The 22,610-nt window shown below is 42.5% G+C and overlaps 2 protein-coding genes across 3 annotated transcripts; one reads left to right on the forward strand and one right to left on the reverse strand.

Annotated features, from left to right (window-relative positions):
* Positions 1-3,218: 3,218 nt before the first annotated feature.
* PFN3 (profilin 3) lies at positions 3,219-22,494 on the reverse strand. 2 transcript variants are annotated; one of them, XM_028724597.2, is made up of 2 exons: positions 22,386-22,494; positions 3,219-3,797 (listed from the first exon to the last, which is right to left on the reverse strand). In XM_028724597.2, the coding sequence occupies exon 2, from the start codon at positions 3,718-3,720 to the stop codon at positions 3,307-3,309; it is 414 nt and encodes a 137-aa protein (XP_028580430.1). In that variant the 5' UTR covers positions 3,721-3,797; positions 22,386-22,494; the 3' UTR covers positions 3,219-3,306. The 2 variants fall into 2 exon arrangements, with proteins under 2 accessions (XP_028580430.1, XP_028580432.1); XM_028724599.2 differs by lacking the exon at positions 22,386-22,494 and adding an exon at positions 5,522-7,953.
* Positions 9,757-18,262, forward strand: LOC114594646 (mitochondrial amidoxime reducing component 2-like). Its single transcript, XM_028724594.2, has 7 exons — positions 9,757-10,244; positions 12,079-12,252; positions 12,724-12,886; positions 15,382-15,522; positions 16,218-16,279; positions 16,360-16,431; positions 17,998-18,262. The coding sequence occupies exons 1-7, from the start codon at positions 9,772-9,774 to the stop codon at positions 18,119-18,121; spliced, it is 1,209 nt and encodes a 402-aa protein (XP_028580427.2). The 5' UTR covers positions 9,757-9,771; the 3' UTR covers positions 18,122-18,262.
* Positions 22,495-22,610: the final 116 nt, after the last annotated feature.

Consider the following 22,610-nt stretch of genomic DNA (forward strand, 5'->3'; position numbering starts at 1 on the left):
CCAAAAGGCTTGTTGTATACTGCAAGCAGAAGGTAGGAATTTGCTATGCCCACACCAATAAATGTGGCAATTAGGAATCTTTCTGTTCTGCTCTCCTGTGGTTTTGAGCTTGGCAGAATCACCTTTATGCTAACTGGACTCTGGCTGAGACCCAGAACCAAATATTCACAGTTGCCAACCAGATGCCCATGAGAAGCCCACAATCAGGACATAAGCACAACAGGACTCACCTGTTTATAATACCCAGCAACTGGTATTCAGAGACACCTACAGCCATCATTGATATAGTAGTCATTGATAGCCTTATCTTCCATGAATCTTAGACAAGACTCCTGAACTAGTTGGGCCTTTGGCCTGGTCCAGGAGGGTTCTTAAATTCTTAGAAACATAAAAGAAATACTGCCCTGCCTTCTCCAGCAGGAGAGATGCTTCAAAAGTGATCAATATCCTGCTGGAGGAAACATCTGAGCAAACGTTAATTACAAAAAGCAAAACTTCCACCTAGAAATGTTTGGTTTGATTTAATTGATGCCCTTAGAGTTAGGGATCTGACTGCATCCACAATTAACACTTGGATATTGCTGTGGTGGAGATTTTTGCATTTCAAAGGAATCCTATAATTGCTTAGGGCTCCACCATGTGCTACAAAATCAGTGGCTACACTGCATGCATCCATAGTGCACTACATGCTAGTCTGTGAGAGCGAAACATCTTCTTTAAAGCACTTGTTGTTATTCTTGTTTTGGTTTATCTCTTCCTGTTGCTGCTCTGTTCATGGTGAATATAGTATTGCAAGTGTCAACAGAGTTAGACCAGAACTTTTGAGGCTCTACAATTCAGTGCTTAGCACCATAGCCAGACACTGGAAAGACTTGTCAGGTGTGAACATGGACCACTGGTACCAAATCATATGGGAAACAACCTTACTGGAAAAGCTAACCAACAGACTGAAACTGACATGGGAACAAATAGAAGAGGACACCTTCACCCCAGTATGACTCCCCTTTATCACATACACAGCTTAACAGTCAACAACAAGAACCCACTGACAGCATATGAATCAATCCATCCACCCCCTCACAAATGCAAACAAACCCCACTGCAACCAACTACAGATAACCAACCACGCCTTGCCCCTCACCAATCCCTCTCACTACCAAGGAAAGGTAATAAGCAAGTAGAAAGAGAACCTACCCAGTTGACACTGACACCCCCCCCCACATGTACACTATATAAAAAGAATATGTTTCCCCATCCCTCCCTCTTCTTCCCTGACCCCATACTGAATACAAAACTAATGTCTCATATCAAATGTAACTGATTTGCAGAAAAGACTCTACAACCTGAAAAGAGAGACAATGCATGTACTTTTGTAAACTAAAAAAATCTTTATTTTATTTTTAAAAAACACCAATTCAGTGCTTGAATTGGTTGGAAAACAGATTCCAGTTTAGCTGAGGTTTTTGTTTTTTTTAATTAATATTTATTTTCTGGGTTTCCATAAATTCAGGGTAGCTAATAAGTATTGAAAGCAGAAGTCTGCATACTCTCCCAGCAGCCACAGCTGAAGCCCCTGGAGATTGTTTGCTGACTGGGGCTTCGATTTGGCATAGGATGGGGAAGAGTTGGCTCGGAAACAAGACAGCACATGTGAAAAGGAGCTCAGGATTGTAGTCAATCGCAATCTGAATGCGAGTCAGTACAGTGATGCAGGTGCGGGGGGAAAGTGAATACAATTTGGGGATGCATTCCTAGCCCAAATCATGAGAAGTTATAGTCCCGCTTTTATTTTGCACTGGTTTGACCTCTTCTGGAATACTTCAAACACTTCAGAGAATTTAGACAATTTTTACATAAAATAGGATACAGCGGTACCTCTGGTTACGAACTTAATTCGTTCCAGAGGTCCATTCTTAACCTGAAACTGTTCTTAACCTGAGGTACTTTAGCTAATGGGGCTTCCCACTGCCGCTGCCACGCGATTTCTGTTCTCATCCTGAGGTAAAGTTCTTAACTCGAGGTACTACTTCTGGGTTAGTGGAGTCTGTAACCCAAAGTGTTTGTAACCCGAGGTACCACTGTATAGACAAATTGGAACAGGGTCAGAGGATGGAGACCAAAATGAGCAGCAGTATGGAAAAGCAGTCCTATGAGGGAAGGGTGAAGGAACAGCAGGGTATAATTAACATGCAGAAAAATACACTGAGGTGCTGGTGACCTTGATGAGAGATGATAGTACTTCACATTTCTGAAGGGCTGTCACACAGAGAGCCAACAACCTTTAGCTGTCAAGTTGTAATGTGATTCAGTATGCTACCTAAAGTTTGGCACCTCCTGTGTTCAGGATCCCCAGCCCACATCCCACCAGGTCCTAGTGAATGCTAGAGCTAAAAATGCCCCCGTACCTTTAGCTACTCCATTAAGTGCTATGTTTTTTTAAAAAAACTACTTGCAGTGATTGGTTGAACAATGGATTTCTGTTTATATGCCTAGCACTTCACATGCATGCTTGCACTGGCATCAATACTGCAAGAAATGTGTGTTACGAGGGGCTGCCTTTTGCTGGATTCATACTTATCTATAGTGCAGAAGCAAGTCACAATTCCAGCAGTCACCATCTCCACAGTGAGAGAAGCAGAGTATACAGGCAGACGCACTGAAGCTGTCTTGCTGAAAGGTAAAGGTACCCCTGCCCGTACGGGCCAGTCTTGACAGACTCTGGGGTTGTGCGCCCATCTCACTCAAGAGGCCAGGGGCCAGCGCTGTCCAGAGACACTTCTGGGTCACGTAGCCAGCGTGACAAAGCTGCATCTGGCGAGCCAGCGCAGCACACGGAAACACCGTTTACCTTCCCACCAGTAAGCAGTCCCTATTTATCTACTTGCACCTGGGGGTGCTTTTGAACTGCTAGGTTGGCAGGCACTGGGACCGAGCAACGGGAGCCCCCCCCCCCGCCGCGGGGATTTGAACCGCCGACCTTTCGATCGGCAAGCCCTAGGCGCTGAGGCTTTTACCCACAGCGCCACCCGCTGAAGGACCCATCAAAACCTGAAGCCAATACTGATCTTTCCCCCCACGAGCACCAGTCAGATAGGTGAGCCAGAGGAAGAGCAGGAGATGCTAGGGATTGAACCCGGAACCTTCTACATGCAAGGCAAAGGCTCTACTACTAAGCTATGGCCCTTCCCATCCTCACAACTCAAGGAAACAGGATGGAGTTTGCTAAATGCCTTTTATTTCAAAGCAGCAATAGTTTCCCCACGTTTCGTCAGTCAGGAGAAAGGTGACCCAGACAAATCCTTGGCTCTAGCTGCCTTTTGCTTTCATGTTCGCTATCAAGTCATGCACCTTCTTATTCAGAGCCCCTCCATGGACTCCCTTTTTGCCCATGAGAAAGATGAGCGCTTTGGCACCCTTCCCAATACAGATGGATCTGCTGTCGCCACCTTTGGTTCTCGTGTCCATCACAGCATCTTTCTCTACTAACAAGTTGTCTCGGATTACGCTGCACTTCTTCCCTGCTATGGTGATCCCAGTCTGCAGGAATGCCTTTCTGTCCTGCCCAATAATGATTCCTACTTCCTGGGGAGAGATGGCGGCCAGCAGGCCTCCTGGCTTTGAAGCCCAGACAGATTTGTTGTCAGAATGTCCCACGATCGCTACATCTTCAATGTTTTTGTCCTTCAGGACTGTATTGATGTAGGCTTTCCAGTCTCCCATCCTGCTTTGGCTCCCACGATTTCTTCTTTGTCAAGTGTTCTGCCTTTTCTTTGTCTCAGGACTGGATGGTTTTCCAGCTAATGTTAAAATATTTTTAAAAGTACATATATAAATATATACATTCATCAATTTTAAAATATGTATACACTACTTTTTTAAAAAAACAACAACCTGACTCTAACATTAGTTTACAGCACAATAAAAGATCAGGCAGAAAGTTAGAATGCATTGCCAGTGTTGAAACAATGATTCTTCAACATCAACTTCGTTGGACTGGTCATGTTGTGCGGATGCCTGATTATCCTCTTCCAAAGCAACTACTCTATTCCAAACTTAAAAATGGAAAGCGTAATGCTGGTGGTCAACAAAAGAGGTTTAAAGACTGCCTCAAGGCAAATCTAAAAAAATGTAGTATAAACATTGACAACTGGGAAACACTGGCCTGTGAGCACTCCAGTTGGAGAACAGCCTTTACCAAAGGTGTCATGGGCTTTGAAGACACTTGAACTCAGAACGCAAGGGAGAAACGTGCTAAGAGGAAGGCATGCTTGGCAAATCCACACCGTGATCAACTCCCGCCTGGGAACCAATGTCCCCATTGTGGAAGGATGTGTGGGTCCAGAATTAGCCTCCACAGTCACTTATAGGCTCATTGTTAAAACCGTGTTTACGGAAGACAATCTTACTCGGCTTTGAGTGATCGCCAAAGAAAGAAGAAGAAGAAGAAAGCAAACCATACTCCTTTGCCACTGGGTATGGTGTTGAATGGGGTGCAGTGTCACTCTATCCAGCTCTGCTAGGCTCCAGGCTAGTGCAGAAATTTGCCTGCTCTCCACCTTCCATGCCCTGGCTGGCATGTGCAGCAGAGCTGCAGACGCACTGCTTCATTAAGTCCTGCTGGGCAGCAGCTGGAGTTAGGGGTTATACTCCTAAACAGCTTTCCACAATGTGGTGTGCTCCAGATGTTGTTGCACTCCAACCGCCATCAGCCCCAGCCAGAGATGGTCAATGGCTAGGAGCAATAGAAGATGTTGTCCAACAAAACATCTGGAGGGCACCGGGTTGGGGGTTACCGCGCTAAAACAAATGAATAATAAAAACAGCATACCAAAAACAATTTTAAAAATCCAAAAGAGTACTTAAAATGCTTAAGTGGTTAAATGGTTTTTGCCTCACACCTAAAAACTGGAACCAGGGAAGCTTCTTTAGAAAGGGCACTTTTATAATGGGATGCACAGCCAAAAAAGTTTGCTCTCTGGTTGAGAACTGCCTCTCTGATGGAGGAGGTTTTAGCTGAACAGCATCAGCACATGACCTTAGAATGAAGGCAGGTTAATATGGGAGTAGGTACACCTTCAAGTATTTGAGTCCCAGGCTATATAAGGCTTAAGGCTTGGGAAAAGGCTAGTGAAGCTTAAAATACATGTTAAAAAATTGAGAAATGGGATCTGGACAAACTGTACCAGTAAAATTATAGCATCTGTATTCTGAACAGAAGCTCTTTTTGAAGGCAGCCCACATATGGCACATTGAAATAATTCACCTGGGAGTTTACTAAAGCATGGGCAACCTTTGCAAAACGCTCCAACAGTGGTTACAGCTGCTGAATCAGTCTTGGCTGGTAAAGCTCACTCCATGCCGCAGAGGGTGACATGGGTCTCTAAAGACAGAGTTTGATCCAGGGAAGACCCCCACCCCCACCCCAAGCTGTGAACTTGCTCTTTCTGAAGCAGAGTGCAAGCCTTTCCAAATCTAGCTGAATACAATATCCCCAAACATGAGAACCATCCACCCTCAGTACCTCTGTAACATCAGCCTGTGGGGTACTGATGAAATGGTGCAAATTGAGATGAAAGCCTGGAAGGAATTGAGGTAAGGACTTGAAACCAAGCCCCTGGAGGTTTTAAGCCTGAGGTTCCAGCTCAAGATCCTGGGCTCGTTGGGAGTTCAGGATCAAGGCTCTGGATACCTCAAAGCTCAGGTGTCAGGAAAGTTAATCAAATACCACCCTTGCTTAGCCAGCCAAAGGCAGTTTGAGCTCACAAACCAATTGTTTATGTGTTTATGCTCCAACCGTTGCTAAGGAATCCACTGTGATGTCAGAAGTATCTGTAACCGCAGCTGGTCACCCATTATGACCTCATACCACTCCTAAAGTAGAATTATCCTCTATCCTCCATTATGGGATTGGAAAGAAATAAAAATATGTTTTCTTTCCGCCCTTAAGTCTCCTTAATGAAGCTGATTTGCTGTAGGTTCGGGACAGAGGAAGGGGAAGGATTTCACACCACATACTTTGTGTGCTTCTGGATGGGGACTTTATATTGCAAATGGATCAGTCAGATCAGATTTTCCTGTGTGTGCATTTGGCACCTTAGAAACTACTCACCCACTAAAAGAAGGCACTAACAAACTTCAGCACCAGCAGTGACTGCAGAGATTTAACAGGCTCTGTTGCCATATTGGTTCATCTGCTGAAGGGGCAAAAGCCAGATAAAAGAAAAAGATAGGGCTGGCATTCTGATGATGGTGACATCCTGTGGATGCTGGAGGTGGGACTTGCAGACATGAGCAGTGCTGATACCACACCTATCTGGAAGGGCCATTCAGAGAATTGGGGTGCCTGCATCAATATTTTGATTGGGAGTTAAGCATTCAGATGCACTGGGGAAGATCTGTTGCTCAGCCAAGCACTTTCTTTGCATGCAGAAGAACACTGGTTCAATCCACAGCAACTGCAAGTAGGATTGGTAAAGACTCCTGCCTGAAATCCTAGAGAGCAACTGCCAGTCAGAGTAGGCGACGCTAAGATGAACCAATTGTATGACTTGATATAAGGCAGTTTCCAATGTTCTTACCCAGCTGGCACAGTCGGAAGGCTACACTTATTGAATCTAGATGGTTCTTGGCCTGACCCACTGAAGCTGTTCTAATATTATTTGAAAAATGAACGAGGAGGTGGCATTTAATATACATGAATTGAACCAAACCTGGCTAAATCTCAGTGCTAAGACAAATTATGTTTTAAGGCCATTTCATCAATGTAAACTTCATTATGCATATTGAAAACTTGGCTAGCTGAGGAAAATAATTCAAATAGTTGATATTTTATTTAAACCTTGCTCCAGTTGCTCAATGCTGCTTGCAGCATTATGAAATCAATTTTCCTGATTTGTAAGTTAGGATCTAATCTAACTTTGTCTTCTAGAGTAGTCCAAATAAAGGCGCTGCCAAGCTGGATTTTCAACATTCTTGAGTGAGGGAGCCAAACTGCCTTTAAGGATTATGCACTATAAGCATAGCTTTCAACATGCTGCTCAAAGTTTGGCAATAGAACTTAGTTTGTGAGTAGACATTATTACACACCAGCAAAATGGTTTGGAAGCTGTCACTGTAATTATTTTCCTTTAACGTAGTTCTGAAATCATACATTCTAATCTTATTGGCCTTATGCATATGTGGGACTCTTTAGGTAGTTATGTGCATACTTTATCCACTTCAAATGCTGAAGTGAATCAGGTGTGGGGAACCTTTGGCCCTCCAGATGTTGCTGGACTACAACTCCTTCTACTCCAGTAAGCATGATCAATGGGTAGAGTGGGAGACCAGGGTTCTTGTTCTGCTTGGCCATGAAGCTCACTGGGTGACCTTGGGCCAATCTCTCTCTCTCAGCCTAACCTACCTCACAGGTAGGATACAATGGTATTATGTACTGAGTTGAATAGGATCCAAAATGCAGCAGTCTGATTGGTCCTAGAACAATGCAGCAATATGATTGGTCTGCAGGAGCCACCCAATCCAGCTCCAGGTGGAAGTGAATCCTCAACCTGATTGGCCTACAGGAGAATCCCAGAATTAGCCAATCACGTGCGGCCCATTGTGTAAATAATGTATGTAAAGCAGATATCTTGGGGGAACTTTCATTCCTCGCTACTATGAGCTGAATAAAGAGCATGAAATCCACCCTCGACTCCGAGTATATTTCAAATGGAGAGGGAGGGGGAAACTAGGTCTGCCACCTTGAGAGCTTTGGAGGAAAGGTGGGTATAAATAAATGAGCAGGCTCAAGTCAAGACCTTTTGGCACCTGAGGTGAACCACAAAATGGTGCTCCCCCTGCCAGGGAAGAAGGGGGAAGTGAAAATCTTCATCAGAAACAGGGAGGGCAATAAAAAGGTGGGATGGGGAAGGGGCCTACTCTGAATCACTCTGGCGGGGAGCAGAACCCAGGAGACCCCAGGCTTCCAGGTGGAAAAATCAAAATGGGAAACAGAACTGTTAGATCCCAAAACTAAGACTTTATCAAAGATGTATAACTTGCTGTTGAAATGGAATACTCAGGATGAAACGGTGAAATCTGCTATGATTAAATGGGCACAAGATGTTGGACATAACATTATGATGGCTGACTGGGAACAGTTTTGGACCACAGGTATGAAGTTCACGGCATGTAATGCCTTAAGAGAGAATATTATGAAAATGATATACAGGTGGTACATGACACCAGTCAAGCTTGCCAAAATCTATCATTTGCCCGATAATAAATGTTGGAAATGTAAAGAAACTGAAGGTACATTCTTTCACCTTTGGTGGACGTGCCCAAGGATTAAGGCTTTCTGGGAGATGATCTATAATGAAATGAAAAAGGTATTTAAATATACCTTCCTGAAGAAACCAGAGGCCTTTCTCCTGGGCATGGTTGGCCAATTGGTGTCAAAGAAGGATAGAATTTTCTTTATGTATGCTACAACAGCAGCAAGAATACTTATTGCAAAGTATTGGAAGACACAAGATCTACCCACTTTGGAAGAATGGCAGATGAAGGTGATGGACTATATGGAACTGGCAGAAAAGACTGGCAGAATCCGAGACCAGGGAGAAGAGTCGGTGGAAGAAGATTGGAAGAAATTTAAAGACTATCTACAGAAATATTGCAAAATTAATGAATGTTAGAATGAAGTTGGAATGAAGTTAAGTGGTTTTAGCAGCAATGTTATAAAGGAGTATGTAAAAATGGATTGTTAACAGGTGAGAATCTAAAGTTATAATATATTAAGATATTGGATTAAGATAAAAACAAAGAGGGTAAGGATTTGCTGAAATAACTAACTGAATTGGAATACAAAAAAGGGAGGTGTGAGGAGGTCAGGGAAACAAGCAAATGAAAGACAAGACATGAAAAGATTGATTTGTTTTTAATTGTTTTTATTTTTTCTGTATTTTGTATTTTATCTTTTCTTTTTTTTCTTTTTCTTATTTTTGTAACCTTTTTTGAAACGTTAATAAATATCATTAAAAAAATATATAATAAACCTCTTAAGAGAAACGTAAAAAAAAGAAAGAAAAAAGAACCCAGGAGACCCCAGAGGAGAGACCCCCCACTTTCTCCCTGGAGTGGAAGGAAGCCAGTAGTGCCTCCCAATTCGCTGAGAGGCTGTTGTGGAGAGGCTTTGAGGGGGTGCCGAGGAGGTGGCAGCTCCAGCCTCCAAGTTGCGCAACGGCAGCAGCGGCTGGGGATACAGTGCTACCTTGGGTTAAGTACTTAATTCGTTCCGGAGGTCCGTTCTTAACCTGAAACTGTTCTCAACCTGAAGCACCACTTTAGCTAATGGGGCCTCCTGCTGCTGCCGCGCCGCTGGAGCACGATTTCTGTTCTCATCCTGAAGCAAAGTTCTTAACCCGAGGTACTATTTCTGGGTTAGCGGAGTCTGTAACCTGAAGTGTATGTAACCTGAAGCGTATGTAATCCGAGGTACCACTGCACCTTATTTAGAGACCAAATATGCCGCCCGTGTGGATCCTGCCGCCTGAGGCAGTTGCCTCACCTTGCTTCATGGGCTCTGGGCTGTTGTTCAGCCATAGCTGGAGGGTCAGAGATTCGCCACACCTGCACGAGACAGGCTTTTCCTTCGCCTCCAGATGTTGGTTGGCCATGGGGGGGGGGGCTCCCTGCTCATTTTATAACAATACTGAAAAGTCACACCACCATCTCCTGCTGGGTCTGCAGCGACAAGTGCCTCAAGAGTCCTAAGACGAACCATTTCCCCTCTGCATGGACAGCCGTGGGATCTCACGGCCCGATTTCTGGCCGAGATTCCCGCCCAAACGCCGCGGCCTCCAGTGGGGCTCGAGGGGCGGCGTCTCCTCTCCCTCCTCAGCAGCAGCGAAAGCGTCGAGGGAGCGGCCTGCTTCTCATATAAACTCGCGCTGCCCCTTCGCGGCGCTGCTTCTCTCTAGCGTTGCTGCTGCAGCCGCCACCGCCATGGCCGGCTCCGCTCTTCAGTCGCTGCCCAAGCCTCGTCCCGGCTGGCTTTTGGCCTCCGCCGGCCTGGCCGTCCTCGTCATGCTGGGGGCTGCTGCAGCCTGGCGCCGGCGGAGGCGCCTCCGTCCAGGGCGGCGGGAGCTGAAGGCGGTGGGAAGGGTCTCGGGCCTTTTCATCTACCCGGTCAAGTCCTGCCGCGGGGTGGCCGTGGAGCGGGCGGAGGTGACCGAGCTGGGCCTCCGCAACGGGGACCTGGGCGACAGGTGGGTGTGCAAGTCGGGAGGCGTCGCTTTTTCTTGCTTCTGTGGGTTCCCCACCCCGCCCCACCTTCCAGCCTCCCTTCTAACTTGCTTTCCTCCCAAACTTTTGGAGAAGCGTGTGGACAGGTGTTTTAAGCGCGCGTCAAATTTTTATTTATCGAATGTAGATACCGCCTTTGATCCCAGGATCGTGCGCATGTTTACTCGGACTAAGTGCATTTTGGGGCTTGCTCCCAGGCAAGTGTGCAAAGGATCGAAGTGTGCATTTCGATGCAGCTTAACCCCCTAGGCGAGCTTGCATAAGATTGTAGCTGTTTGCGCAAAGCCTTTGCACACTTTCATGGGCATAGCCAGGATTTATGTGGGGAGGGCAGATTTCCTGTTAGTGGGGGCTGAACCTCAGTTAAGTACGTATTTTTCTTGATGGGGGGCAGCTGCCCCCACTTGGCTACACCCATGCACACTTCCAGCCCATGCACACTTCCACAAAAATCTTCTAGTACAGCATGCTTGCGGGATCTATTCCATTTATTTACTGGAACCCTGAGTGCCACAGTCGGAGCCATTTGTGAAGAACATACCGTTAACAATTCCTGGATCAGGGATTTGTTTTTGAGTAGTAGAACTGCAATGAGTTCACAGTCCTTCCAACACACAAGTCCAGCCCTATTGTAAAGTTGGAAGGGACCCCGACAGTCATGTAGCCCAATGTAGGAATCTCAACCAAAGCATCCATGACAGATGGCCATCTAACCTCTGCTTTTAAAAACTTCCAAGGAAGGAGAGATCACAATCTCCTGAGGTAGTCCGTTCCACTGTCAAACAGCTCTTACTGTTCAGAAAGTTCTTCCTGATGTTTAGTTGGAGTCTCCTTTCTTGTAACTTAGAAGGCGACGCCGTTGGTTCGAGTCCTGCCCTCCAGAGCAGGAGAAAACAAGCTAGTTCTGTCTTCCACATGACAGCCCTTCATATAAATTGCTTGATTCGCAGTAAAATGAAACTGCTCCAAGTGAGATAAAGGTTACAGCTGCCCGTGCCTGTTCTGGAAATAGGTTCTTTTAAACAGCACTTTGCTGTGAAAAGAGAAGCACATACCATGGTCAAAACACCCTGAAAGTGCCAAGTTAAGCTTAATCTCCTTTCACTCCCCCACCCCCAACACAGACTCCTGCCCCCATGAGCCTTTTGCATGGAAGAAAACAAGGGCAGTGGCAAAAACAAGGTGGAATATAATGGTATTTTTACCTGGCTATGATGTGCAACTCAGACTGTGAGTAGGGACTTAACCCTTTGTTCTTTTCTTCAGAATGTAAGACCTTTTGAATCTTGACACCTTTCACCCTGGCTTTCCTCTTCTCCAGTTGTACAACTAAGTACAGTTCTTGGTGTTGGCATTCCCTGTTGTTAGTGTTTTGCTTTCTGTCAGGCTGTATCCTGTCCCTCCCGAAAGAGAACTCCGGAGATTTCTCCACTGTACTTACCATGCTTCTTTCTCCTTAGGGTTTTTGCTTGGCTTGCTTCTTTCCCTTTTAACAGAGCTTTGGCAAACAGAAAACATCAGAGGAAGCTCTTCAAGACATGGCATTAAACATTATCACCTGCTATTTGCAACAGATGAAAGTGCTGTTGTTAAAGGGGCAGCTACAAGGGCCGTTTCAAAAACTGACAAGCGTATTCTTCCTCTTCTTTCATCTGCTTCACCTTTCAGTAGAGCAAAAAAGTATTGTGGCACCATGAAGACTGAAATGTATGTCTTAAGCTTTTGTGGGCTACTGTCCATTTCCATCAGATGTATAAAGCCTTATCAGCTTTCAATTTTGGTCTGTTTCTAACTCAGGTGTTGGCTTGTAATAAAAGAAGATGGACATACAGTGACCGCTCGGCAGGAGCCTCAGCTAGTATTGATTTCTGTCTCCAGTGAAAATGGCTGTTTAACTCTGAGAGCTCCAGAAATGAAGGATCTTCGTATTCCTGTCCAACTATCAGTCAAAAACCCAGTGCAGAATTGCAGGTACTTTAGACTTCCCTGTATGTCACCTCTTAGTTGTTGTACATAATTCTTAATATTCCCCTCCCCACCAAGCTACAGCAATAGAGTTGGCTTAAAAGGCAATCCTCCATTCTAAAAAATCTTGACAATAACCACAAGGGGACACCAGTGAATGACATTAATTTTTGTGTGTGCGATGCAACTGATTTTCAAGTTTTGAGCCTTATTGTCCATTCTGAAGTGTTACCACAAACTATGCTTTTGTATGTAGAGGTTTTCTATATTTTACCCTAAACTGCTTTAGGAAGAGTAGTTTTTGAACATGTGAAGTCCTTGGCATTGTCTGTTTTCTCTAATAGGGCAAATGACAGGTATGGGTGGGGATTTCCATTTGTGAAAATGATTAGCTTCCCCCCTTCTCCAGCATTGTAGTATTATTTTAATTACAGTTGTTAGGAAAGATCGTACTGATGCCTCCCACAAATCTTGCAGGCTGTTTGGCTTTGATGTCCAAGGCAGAGACTGTGGAGAAGAAGCAGCTCAGTGGATCACAACCTTCCTTAAATCAGAACCATACCGTTTAGTTCACTTTGAGCCGAACATGGTTCCTCGGAATTCAAAAGATCTTATGGAACCTTTCCGACCCACTGATAAGGTTAGGAAACAACTTTGTAGTGATCTTTGGAGTGTGCTACACTCATAGTTTTGTAGTGTGAATTTGCTTTTCAAAGGTTATATTCTTTTGTCTCATGAGTTTAACCAACCAACCTACTGTCGGTTTAAGTTGAGTAGTAATGACCAATATAAATGGATTGCAGGCAAATAAGTTATATGTGCAGGTTGGTGCCTGAAGACCCCTAGTACAAGGTTAAAATAACTGGATTTTGGCTCCAATAGAATATTGTTTGAACAATGGCATTTGCTATAAGATGTTTTTGTTGCTTTAGTTAGATGTTTCCTTTACATTAACAGATCCATTACATCCTTTGCTTATCCTTTCCCACCATTTTATCATGTCTAAACTTGTTTTCCAAAGACCGGCTTGACCAAACTAGTGACCTCTGCCTTTGAAAAGCAAGTGGGAAATTCCTACATATTTGGTGGCTGTTGCGTTGAGGGATACTAAACAGACAGGTGTTGCTAGTTGTCAAGCTTTCATCAGAGATAAGCATAGTGTTGATCACTTACATTAAACTGCAGTCCATGAGCCTGATAATCTCATTAGCTAAATGCTGCTCTCCTAGTTCTCATTCTCATTTCATTTTTAATTTGTATGCTGCCTTTCTACATAAGGCATAGAAATGGGTGGGGGGGAGCATAACAAAGATAATATGTCCTGCAACAATCTGATTCAATACAAATAATTCATAATGAAAAATGTAAATATATAAAAATAAGCAACTAAAGTAGTCCTGTTCCTGGGAAAGTAGTTGTTTATTTATTAAATAAATTTATAGACTGCTTCACAACGTAAAGCTATTGAAGCAGTGTACATGCTAAGAAGAAAATAGAACATGGAAACCTGTTCTGAAAACAATAAAATAAATTCAACTAACTTAAAAACAATAAAACAATTCATACCAGCTCTAGAAGCAGCATGACAATTTCATCAGCGATGAACTTGATTAAATGACGTGAGTTACACCCCAGGGAAAGCCTTCCTAAAGAAAAATGTACGCACCTTAAGTCCCTATTATACCTTTAAGCTGAGAGTCTTCTCAGTGCTGACAGCTGCTTGTGGTGTTTATTCTTCCAAGCTTTTTATGTATTGTAACTTACTGTGTATTTTGTTTCTGTAAATCTCCCTAGAAGCCATGTTAAAGGGTGGCATACGATTTTTAAATAAATAAAATGTTGGTACTTGTATACAGCACTGGGGATTTTCTTGAAAAAAATAGAATTGCAAAATTTTCCTATGCAAATTGGAAAAATTGGCATAAGGTAATTTGCATCAGAAAGTTTCAGTTTCTATTGGGAAATTATCCAGTGCCCTAGAGCAGTGAAGGAGAACCTATCCCATGGGTCTAATGAGGCATGGTAGATCCCTCCCCATTTGGCCTACAGCAGGCATAGGGAAACTCAGCCCTCCAGATGTTTTGGGACTACAATTCTCATCATACCTGACCACTGGTCCTGTTAGCTAGGGATCATGGGAGTTGTAGTCCCAACACATCTGGAGGGCCGAGTTTGCCTAGGCCTGGCCTACAGTATGGTTTGGTCCCAAACCACCCCCCCCCCTGATGTCATGACAGGTAAACCCACAGAGCCAAATTAAAAAGGGGAAATCAGGAGTGCACTTAGAGCCTACTCCTGATTATTTCTTTGAAGCTGAATTACCCAATGGGCAGCTCTGTCAAAAGCTGCCTGTGGTATGTTTGGGAATTCTGGATCCAGCACTTGGCTCCAGTTTCCTACCCTTGCCCTACAGAGTGACCTAGTTTAGCATGTTTGTTTACTGAGCTAAAGACTTTGGAACTGCTGCTGTTGCCTAATACTTCTGTAGTTGCCATCAATTAATTGCTGCTATTTGAACTTCGAGAATGTTCTCTGCCACACCACTACTTGTATAGATATGTCTGCTTTGTGGCAGCCAACTCCAGTATTCTTGAGAGCCATTACATCTACTATCTGCCATAAATAGTCTAAAAAAACCACCATCACACAACATGATTCCTTCACAAGGAGGAAAAGCTTTTTAATCATTTTCCAAGTAGCTACTGGCCCAGGGCATTACATACAAATCCAACAGACCCAATACTAAAAGTGAAAAATCTTTGTGAACCATTTTCCCTATACCTGTGGTCAAATATTTTATCCACACCTTCTGCTGTAAGGGGCCTTTAATGGTCATTACCAATTCAGGCTGGCCTTTTAAGCAAACATTTAAATAATCGTTGAACTTTCTGACCCTTTTGTTTGTTTTCTTTTAAATCTGAGCTGTTAATAGCTTTATTCTTCCTCTGCTAGGAGGAAAGTTGTTGTTTTTTAATCACTGCATATGGGATGTTGTTTTTTCCTTTTTGTTCTGTAAGCAGCCCAGAGAATATCTGTTAATGGACAACCATGTACGTTTTAATCAATAAATAAAATGGCAGTCAGCCACTGCCAGATTAAATGCTGTCTGTCTTACAACCATCTCTCTCTCTCTAGATTGCCTATCCTGACTGTAGCCCGGTTATGGTGCTTTCTGAAGCGTCTTTAGAAGAATTAAATACCCGATTGGATAAGAAAGTTACAATACGCAACTTCAGACCAAACATCCTGGTCACAGGTTGCAGTTCTCACGAGGAGGTAATACATATCCCCCTCACCAAACAATACCTTTCCATTTGTATATGTCAGAGAGATAAAGAATTATATGACCTTCCGTGAACATTTGAAGCCCTGTATTGGGAAGCTTTTATTGTGTGATGTTCTCTTGTGTTTTTGTATATTCTGTTGGAAACCGCCCAGAGAGGCCGGGGCAACCTAGTCAGATTGGGGGTGGGGTGGGGGTGTAACAAAAAAATCAAATTACTGTATTTTTTGCTCTATAAGACGCACCAGACCACAAGACGCACCTAGTTTTTGGAGGAGGAAAACAAGAAAAAAAATATTCTTAATATCAGAAGCCAGAACAGCAAGAGGGATCACTGCACAGTGAAAGCAGCAATCCCTCTTGCTGTTCTGGCTTCTGTTGATAGCTGTGCAGCCTGTATTCGCTCCATAAGACGCACACACATTTCCCCTTACTTTTTAGGAGGGAAAAAGTGAGTCTTATAAAGCAAAAAATATGGTATTATTTTTACACTGTCACTGCAGCAAAGTACTTTTGTATTTATAAGGGTGCAAGTTTCTATATGCAGGTAGAACTATTTAGTGCAGCCTTGGACTCCTTCGGGAGGAAGGGCAAGGTATAAATTTAATAAACAAATAAAAAATACAAAATACATTCTACATGCAAAGCTTACAAATGACCTAATATTGTGAACACTATATTTCTACAGGATACCTGGGATGAGATAACTATTGGTGGTGCAGAAATGAAAGGTGCAATGGGCTGCCCCAGGTAAGCAATTTTGCATTGCATCTGAAGAAGCAAGGAAGTACTTGAGGTTGCTGTTACCTCATTCTGTTTCTTCATTACAGGTGTATACTTACTACTGTTGATCCAGACACTGGCATCATGGACAGAAAAGAGCCTCTTGAAACCTTGAAAAGGTAACAAAAATTTTCTGAGTTCCTCCTCTGTCATCTGAGTAGGTAGACTAATGATTGTGTGCAGCTCTCAAAATGTGATCATGTCTTGAAATCCTGGTTCTGTGGGAATTCTCTCTGCATTTTAGTGAGGCAGTAAATTTGCCCAACTAGACTAAAAATAATACATTATTTGTTGAACTGACCATTCTGAATGCTTACTAATATGAAATCTGTCAACAAAACAACTTTTAAGAGTGCAATGTGCTCTGCTTTTTCTCTTTAATGTTACTAATGATCTAATGGTAATAGCTGAACCAATGAGTATTATTATATAATAGTAAACAACAAATTAATATTTGGAATGACGCATGCCAGCTGCTTTTCTGGTCAACAAAGCATTCAGTAATGACAATAATATGTTGTTATTGTAGGTGAGTATGATGGCATGCTTGTTTAGGATCAAGATGACTAGTACAAGCCTCTACTCAGAAGTAACCCTCATTTAGTCCAGTGGTACCCATTCCCAGATAAATGTGCAAAGAATTGCTATGTGGTGGTGCAGCAATAAAACTACTAGCACATTTGGAAAGCTAAGCAGGGTCTGGCATGGTTTCAAAGGGAACATGGTCTGGGTTTCCTGCCTTGCAAGGGGTTGGACTAGATGACCCTCCTGGTACCTCCCAGTTCTACATTTCTATGATTTGAGCTGAAACACCCTAACACTTTGGCTCCAGCCTTATTTTTCAAAACTAGAAAACGTCTTGTGGCACCTTAAAGACTAACATTTACAGTATTAGGGCACAGGATTTCATGGACTATAGGCTACTTCATCAGATGCAGATTGGACATGGACAGTAAACCTCAAAAATATATCCCATAATAAATGTGTTAGTATTTAACGTGCCACAGGCCTCTTGGGTGTTTTTGCCGCAAAAGACTAACACTGCATAATCCTCTGCAAAAATTTTAAGCAGTAGCTCAGTTGGTTAGAGCATGGTGTTGATAACTCCAAGTTTACAGGTTTGATCCCTGTATGAGACAGCTGCATATACAAGCATTTCAGGGGGTTGGACTAGATGATCCTCAGGGTCCTTTCCACCTCTAGTTCTGCGATTCTAAATATTAAAGAGCCTCTTAATTAAGTGTGCTTCATTTGCTATAATGTTTTTCACAACAGCTCTGATTAATCAACAAATTTGGTCCTCTGATGTGTAAGTAAAACACTCAAAACGAAGTCCTGTTGACCTGAATGCAGCCAGTTTCCGTGCAACTAGCATGCAATGGAATTCTGAGCAGGTTTACTCAAAAGTTAAGACCTATTGATTTCATCAGTGCTTGCTCTCTAGTAAGTACGTTAATTTGGCAGTGGTTTTGTCTCTGTGAGGTGTCCTTTGCATCTATACTCCCAAAAGAAGTTGTTACTAATTTACCAATCATGAAAGTAACAAAGTGAAACTTTTTATATGTTTGGAAATCCTGTATTTCTATCAGCTTCTTAAAAAAAACGTTTTCTTGGTCACTTAACTTGAAAACAAGCATATTTAGCTATTTTGTGGATGGCTTATTGTTCTCTAATCTTCTTTACAGTTACCGCCTGTGTGAAACTTCTGAACGGCATATATACAGAACACACCCTCTCTTTGGATGGTATTTCGGAATTGATAAAACAGGAACAATTCAAGTTGGAGATATTGTGTACAAGGCAATATGATGGTGTAAAATACATCATAAAAGGAACTATTTTGTACATTTTTTATGAAAACTGTGCCAAAAATAATTGTTTGGGGGCCTTTTTAAATTAATCTTTTCTACCTTATATGCAACAATAATAAATGTGGTGTTTTAAGACAAACCATGGGTTTATTTAATTTATTTTTCCAAATTATTAAAAATCATACCAAATTAAATTAACATAATAAAATATCTTAAAATCAGGTTTCCCGCTTTTGTTCTGAACATACGATCATCATCATTTCTTCCCATTGCCGCATCATTTCTTATGTAGAGTCGAGTTGACATCCTTCACTTGCCGTTAAACATTCTTCAGCTACCCTCTTTTTTCACCTTACTAACAGCACCTCCATTACATCTTATAAATAAGTAATCTGTTTCATATATGCAGTCCTTCAGCTGCTCTTCTGGTCGACATAGCATTCAGTAATGATAATAATATGCTATTATTGTAGGTGAGTATGATGGCATGCTTGTTCAGGATCAAGATGACTAGTGCTTGATTTATGAGAGTATCACTTGATGCTCTTGCACTCATTTTGAAAAGATATCTATCTATCCATATTTTGCAAATTAAAGAGATACTATTATAGTATGGTATGTTGTTGTTGTTTAGTCGTTCAGTCGTGTCCAACTCTTTGTGACCCCATGGATCAGAGCACGCCAGGCACTCCTGTCTTCCACTGCCTCCCACAGTTTGGTCAAACTCATGTTGGTAGCTTCGAGAACACTGTCCAACTATTTCGTCCTCTGTCATCCCCTTCTCCTTGTGCCTTCCATCTTTCCCAACATCAGGGTCTTTTCCAGGGAGTCTTCTCTTCTCATGAGGTGGCCAAAGTATTGGAGCCTCAGCTTCAGGATCTGTCCTTCCAGTGAGCACTCAGGGCTGATTTCCTTCAGAATGGAGAGGTCTTCTTGCAGTCCATGGGACTCTCAAGAGTCTCCTCCAGCACCATAATTAAAAAGCATCAATTCTTCGGTGATCAGCCTTCTTTATGGTCCAGCTCTCACTTCCATACATCACTACTGGGAAAACCATAGCTTTAACTATACGGACCTATACTGAAATGTTTAAATGTTTAATTGATTTTCCTTGAATCTTCCTGCCACACTTGCCATCCTTGCCTGCCACACCAATGTGCCATGCCACAGCCTTTGAGAACCACTGTGTTAAGCCAATGGTTTGGCTTCGCGTTACATGCAAACTGACTTCAGGTTTAGAGGATCAAAACTGAGAAAACACAAAAGGACAAGTGTTTGTGTTCAGTATCTTTTTCATTGCAACACAGCTTGCATTATCTTCTGTTGTGCGTAGTAGTGCTAAGCTTGTTTGGAACGATGCTCACTTATTCCAAAGTCCAAAAAAAAATTGGTGGAATTTCAAGTTCTCCAGAACTATTCATTAGGCAAGACCATGCAAAAGTTGAGTTAGAGGGTGACTGGACAAGGAATAATAAACAAAAATTAGGCTGGGTGTTAAAGCCACAAGATCTGTTTACAGTTGGAAGTGGAGATAGCAGGCTCAGTCTTCTTCTGGGTTGAAGAAAGAAAAGATAACTATTGTTCCATTGGTTTAAAAAAAATATTGCTGGACTTTGTTTTGTTTTTCATCTTGTTCAACCACCCCATAACTTGTATAAACCCTGATACAGGGTTGAAAAGTTTGCCACGTTTTGATACTTTTTGGTTCATCCTACCCTGTAAATGTTTCCTAAGCACCACTACTCCCCTTGTTCTTTCATGTGCTTAGAAGAATTGCACCCATTGCAATTGTTGCAAGTGATCTGATATGGGAAACATTATTTGAATGTATAAAAAGTGTCCTCCTTGCATAAAATCATTGGACTGAAGTAGCAGAGATAAATTATTTGAAAACATTGTCCAAAGTTTTTATAGTAGCTAGTAAACTGAACTAAATGTATACATGTGTATCTAATGTGGAGTCTCTATAGCTTTTTCACATGGTAAAAGTATCTATGTGCCTCCTTTTCCAACCTCCCTGCTGCCTCATATCCCGGTGCTATTTTCCAGCAATATGTACAGTGAAGCTTGAAGAAACTGGAATTTAGGTTGCAATCCTATACACTTCTGAGATTAAGCCCCATTGAATTGAATCGCGAACTTATACCTCAGTAGACATGTATAGGATTCCACATCAAGACTGTAGTCTTCAGTATGCTCTCCTGAGAGTAAGCCTCATTGACCTAGTAGGACATACTTCTGAATAAGCATACTGTACAGTAGATAGTGCTATTAACTAGAAACCACCAGTCTCCGTATTCCTTTGTTTGTGAAAATGACAAATTTCTGTCTTGGAGAAGAGTAGCAAAGTTTGATAGCTGTTAGAAGGGCAATAATTATTTCAGTATCTCACCAAAAAATAAAAGGACCAAAATAGTGCAGCTGTATACTTTTCTTTCCTTTTTAAAGACCTTTTATGGTGTGAGAACTTCATTCTACAGCCAGTTTTAGTTCTGTTAATAAATGTCTATGTGTGTTAGGGAGTTTAAAAACAAGAAGAAGCAGTTTCAAATGACCCTCATAGTCCCTTCCAACTCTACAATTCTATGTTGTTGGGAATAATTAACTATAAAACACATTTAAAGGCCTAGGCTATGCCAGTAGGTTCCAAACACACAAGTAATCTTTCTTTTATATTTTACCAGATAAAAGATCTCAATAAGCTTAACTTTTATCTCTGAACTTTGTCACGGTAGTTTTTTCCTACAAAAACAACAGACTCTTAACAGTATAATTCCCAGCAGATTGTCACTGAGAGAGGGAAATATTAAAGGAGTTGAGTTCTTAGTATAAATGGTTACTTTTTCCAAAGCAGAAGTTTAATGTAGAGTGAAACATGACTCAAGCCCAATGTAATTAAAATTTGGTTTTTAAAAAAAATATACTTGTCTTAACTGCAGTTCACAAGGGAATTGTTCTGATCTAGCTGTGCAGTATCCCAATATATGTCATTGGCCAGCTCATAAATAGTTGATTCCTGCTTAAGCTGAATATACTTGTTCTAAAAACAAATCCTGATAGTCTTCTGCGCAATAAGCCCCATATCAGGAAGTTTTTAATGTTTGATGTTTTAGTATGTTCTGATATACGGTATGCAGTGAGCTGCCCAGAATAGCTGGGAAAATCCAGCACCAGATGGGGTATAAATAATAAAATTATTATTATTAAGATTCACCTTACGGTCCCTGGGTGGGTTACAACATTGAAGCACAAGATTAAAAGGGTTAAAATTTATTGCAATCACGAAAATAAGGTGGGTCTGAAAAATAAAACACTTCAAATGTCAAAAGCCAATGCAAAATGGTTCTTGAATTAGCAGTGTAATATTTTGTTCTTTGAAGCACCTTCATGTGTTTTCCAGTCAATAAATTATTCCTCTACCTCAATATCTTGGAGCAAGGGGCTATAATGTATGCATGTATAGAGGTATTGCTCTAAAAAGGACTACTTCAGATGTGATTGTTTCCTTACATGTGAGTGTACATGACTACCTAAATTCTGTAGGCGGCTTTGGAAATTTCAGCTCCCCATAGGACTCTTTCATTTGATGTAAATACACTACTGTATGTTGTTACAAAGTCTGCCAGTATGATTTCCCCCCCAAACCAGGCAACATGCCCAGATTTAACCTGAAGTTAGTTTTGGAAAGGAACAATCAGTTTACTTTTCATATATACACACACAGGAATGATCCCCAAACTGGAAAATATGGCATATTAATCAGTTAATACCCAACTGGAAGAAATGGATCTCTCAAGTGGAAGATGCACTTTTGCACCTATATGGGAGCTGCCTTCAGTGCCTAAGGGGAACTGGGAGAGAGGTGGACTGTCTTTAGTCTCCCTCTGCTGCCATTTATAGTGAAAGGATGTGTGGCTTTGGGAAGGTGACAGAATTAGGGCATCTACAAAGTCCCATCCATCACTCTGGGTACCATGATGTATAATCTGGTATTCTGGCTGACCTGAAAGGAAAGTGGCAAAGTGTTCCAACACAAAGAGTAAAAACTCATTGATTTGTTTTTTTTTAGGTCTCTGGCTAATAACTTTTCCATGTTGAGCCCTGCAAGTGGAGTTTTTCTATTCTTTCAGCTGTTTTCTTGGGGAGGGGTGGGTGGGTGTTTCCTCCCTCCCCAAAATACAGCTCTCTGGGTTGCCAAGAAACCCAACGGTGAGAGTAAGCAGACATGCACACGCTTGGGTTGCAATCCCGTAGGCACTTGCCCAGGAGTAAGTCTCACTGAACTCAATGGGGCTTGCTTTGGAGTAGGTCTGCCCAAGAACGCAATACCAGCTGCCATAGCGTCTGGATAGAGGCGGGGGCGCCTGCCGCGACGGCGCCTGCCAAGCGAGAAGCTGGCAAAGGAACCGGGCCGAGGGAGGCATGGCCCGGCCTAGGCCCGCCTCGGGTTAAAGTTCTCCCGCCTGCGACACGGTTCCCCCCTCGGC

Source organism: Podarcis muralis, chromosome 3, assembly GCF_964188315.1.
Source record: "Podarcis muralis chromosome 3, rPodMur119.hap1.1, whole genome shotgun sequence".
Taxonomy (NCBI): Eukaryota; Metazoa; Chordata; class Lepidosauria; order Squamata; family Lacertidae; genus Podarcis; species Podarcis muralis.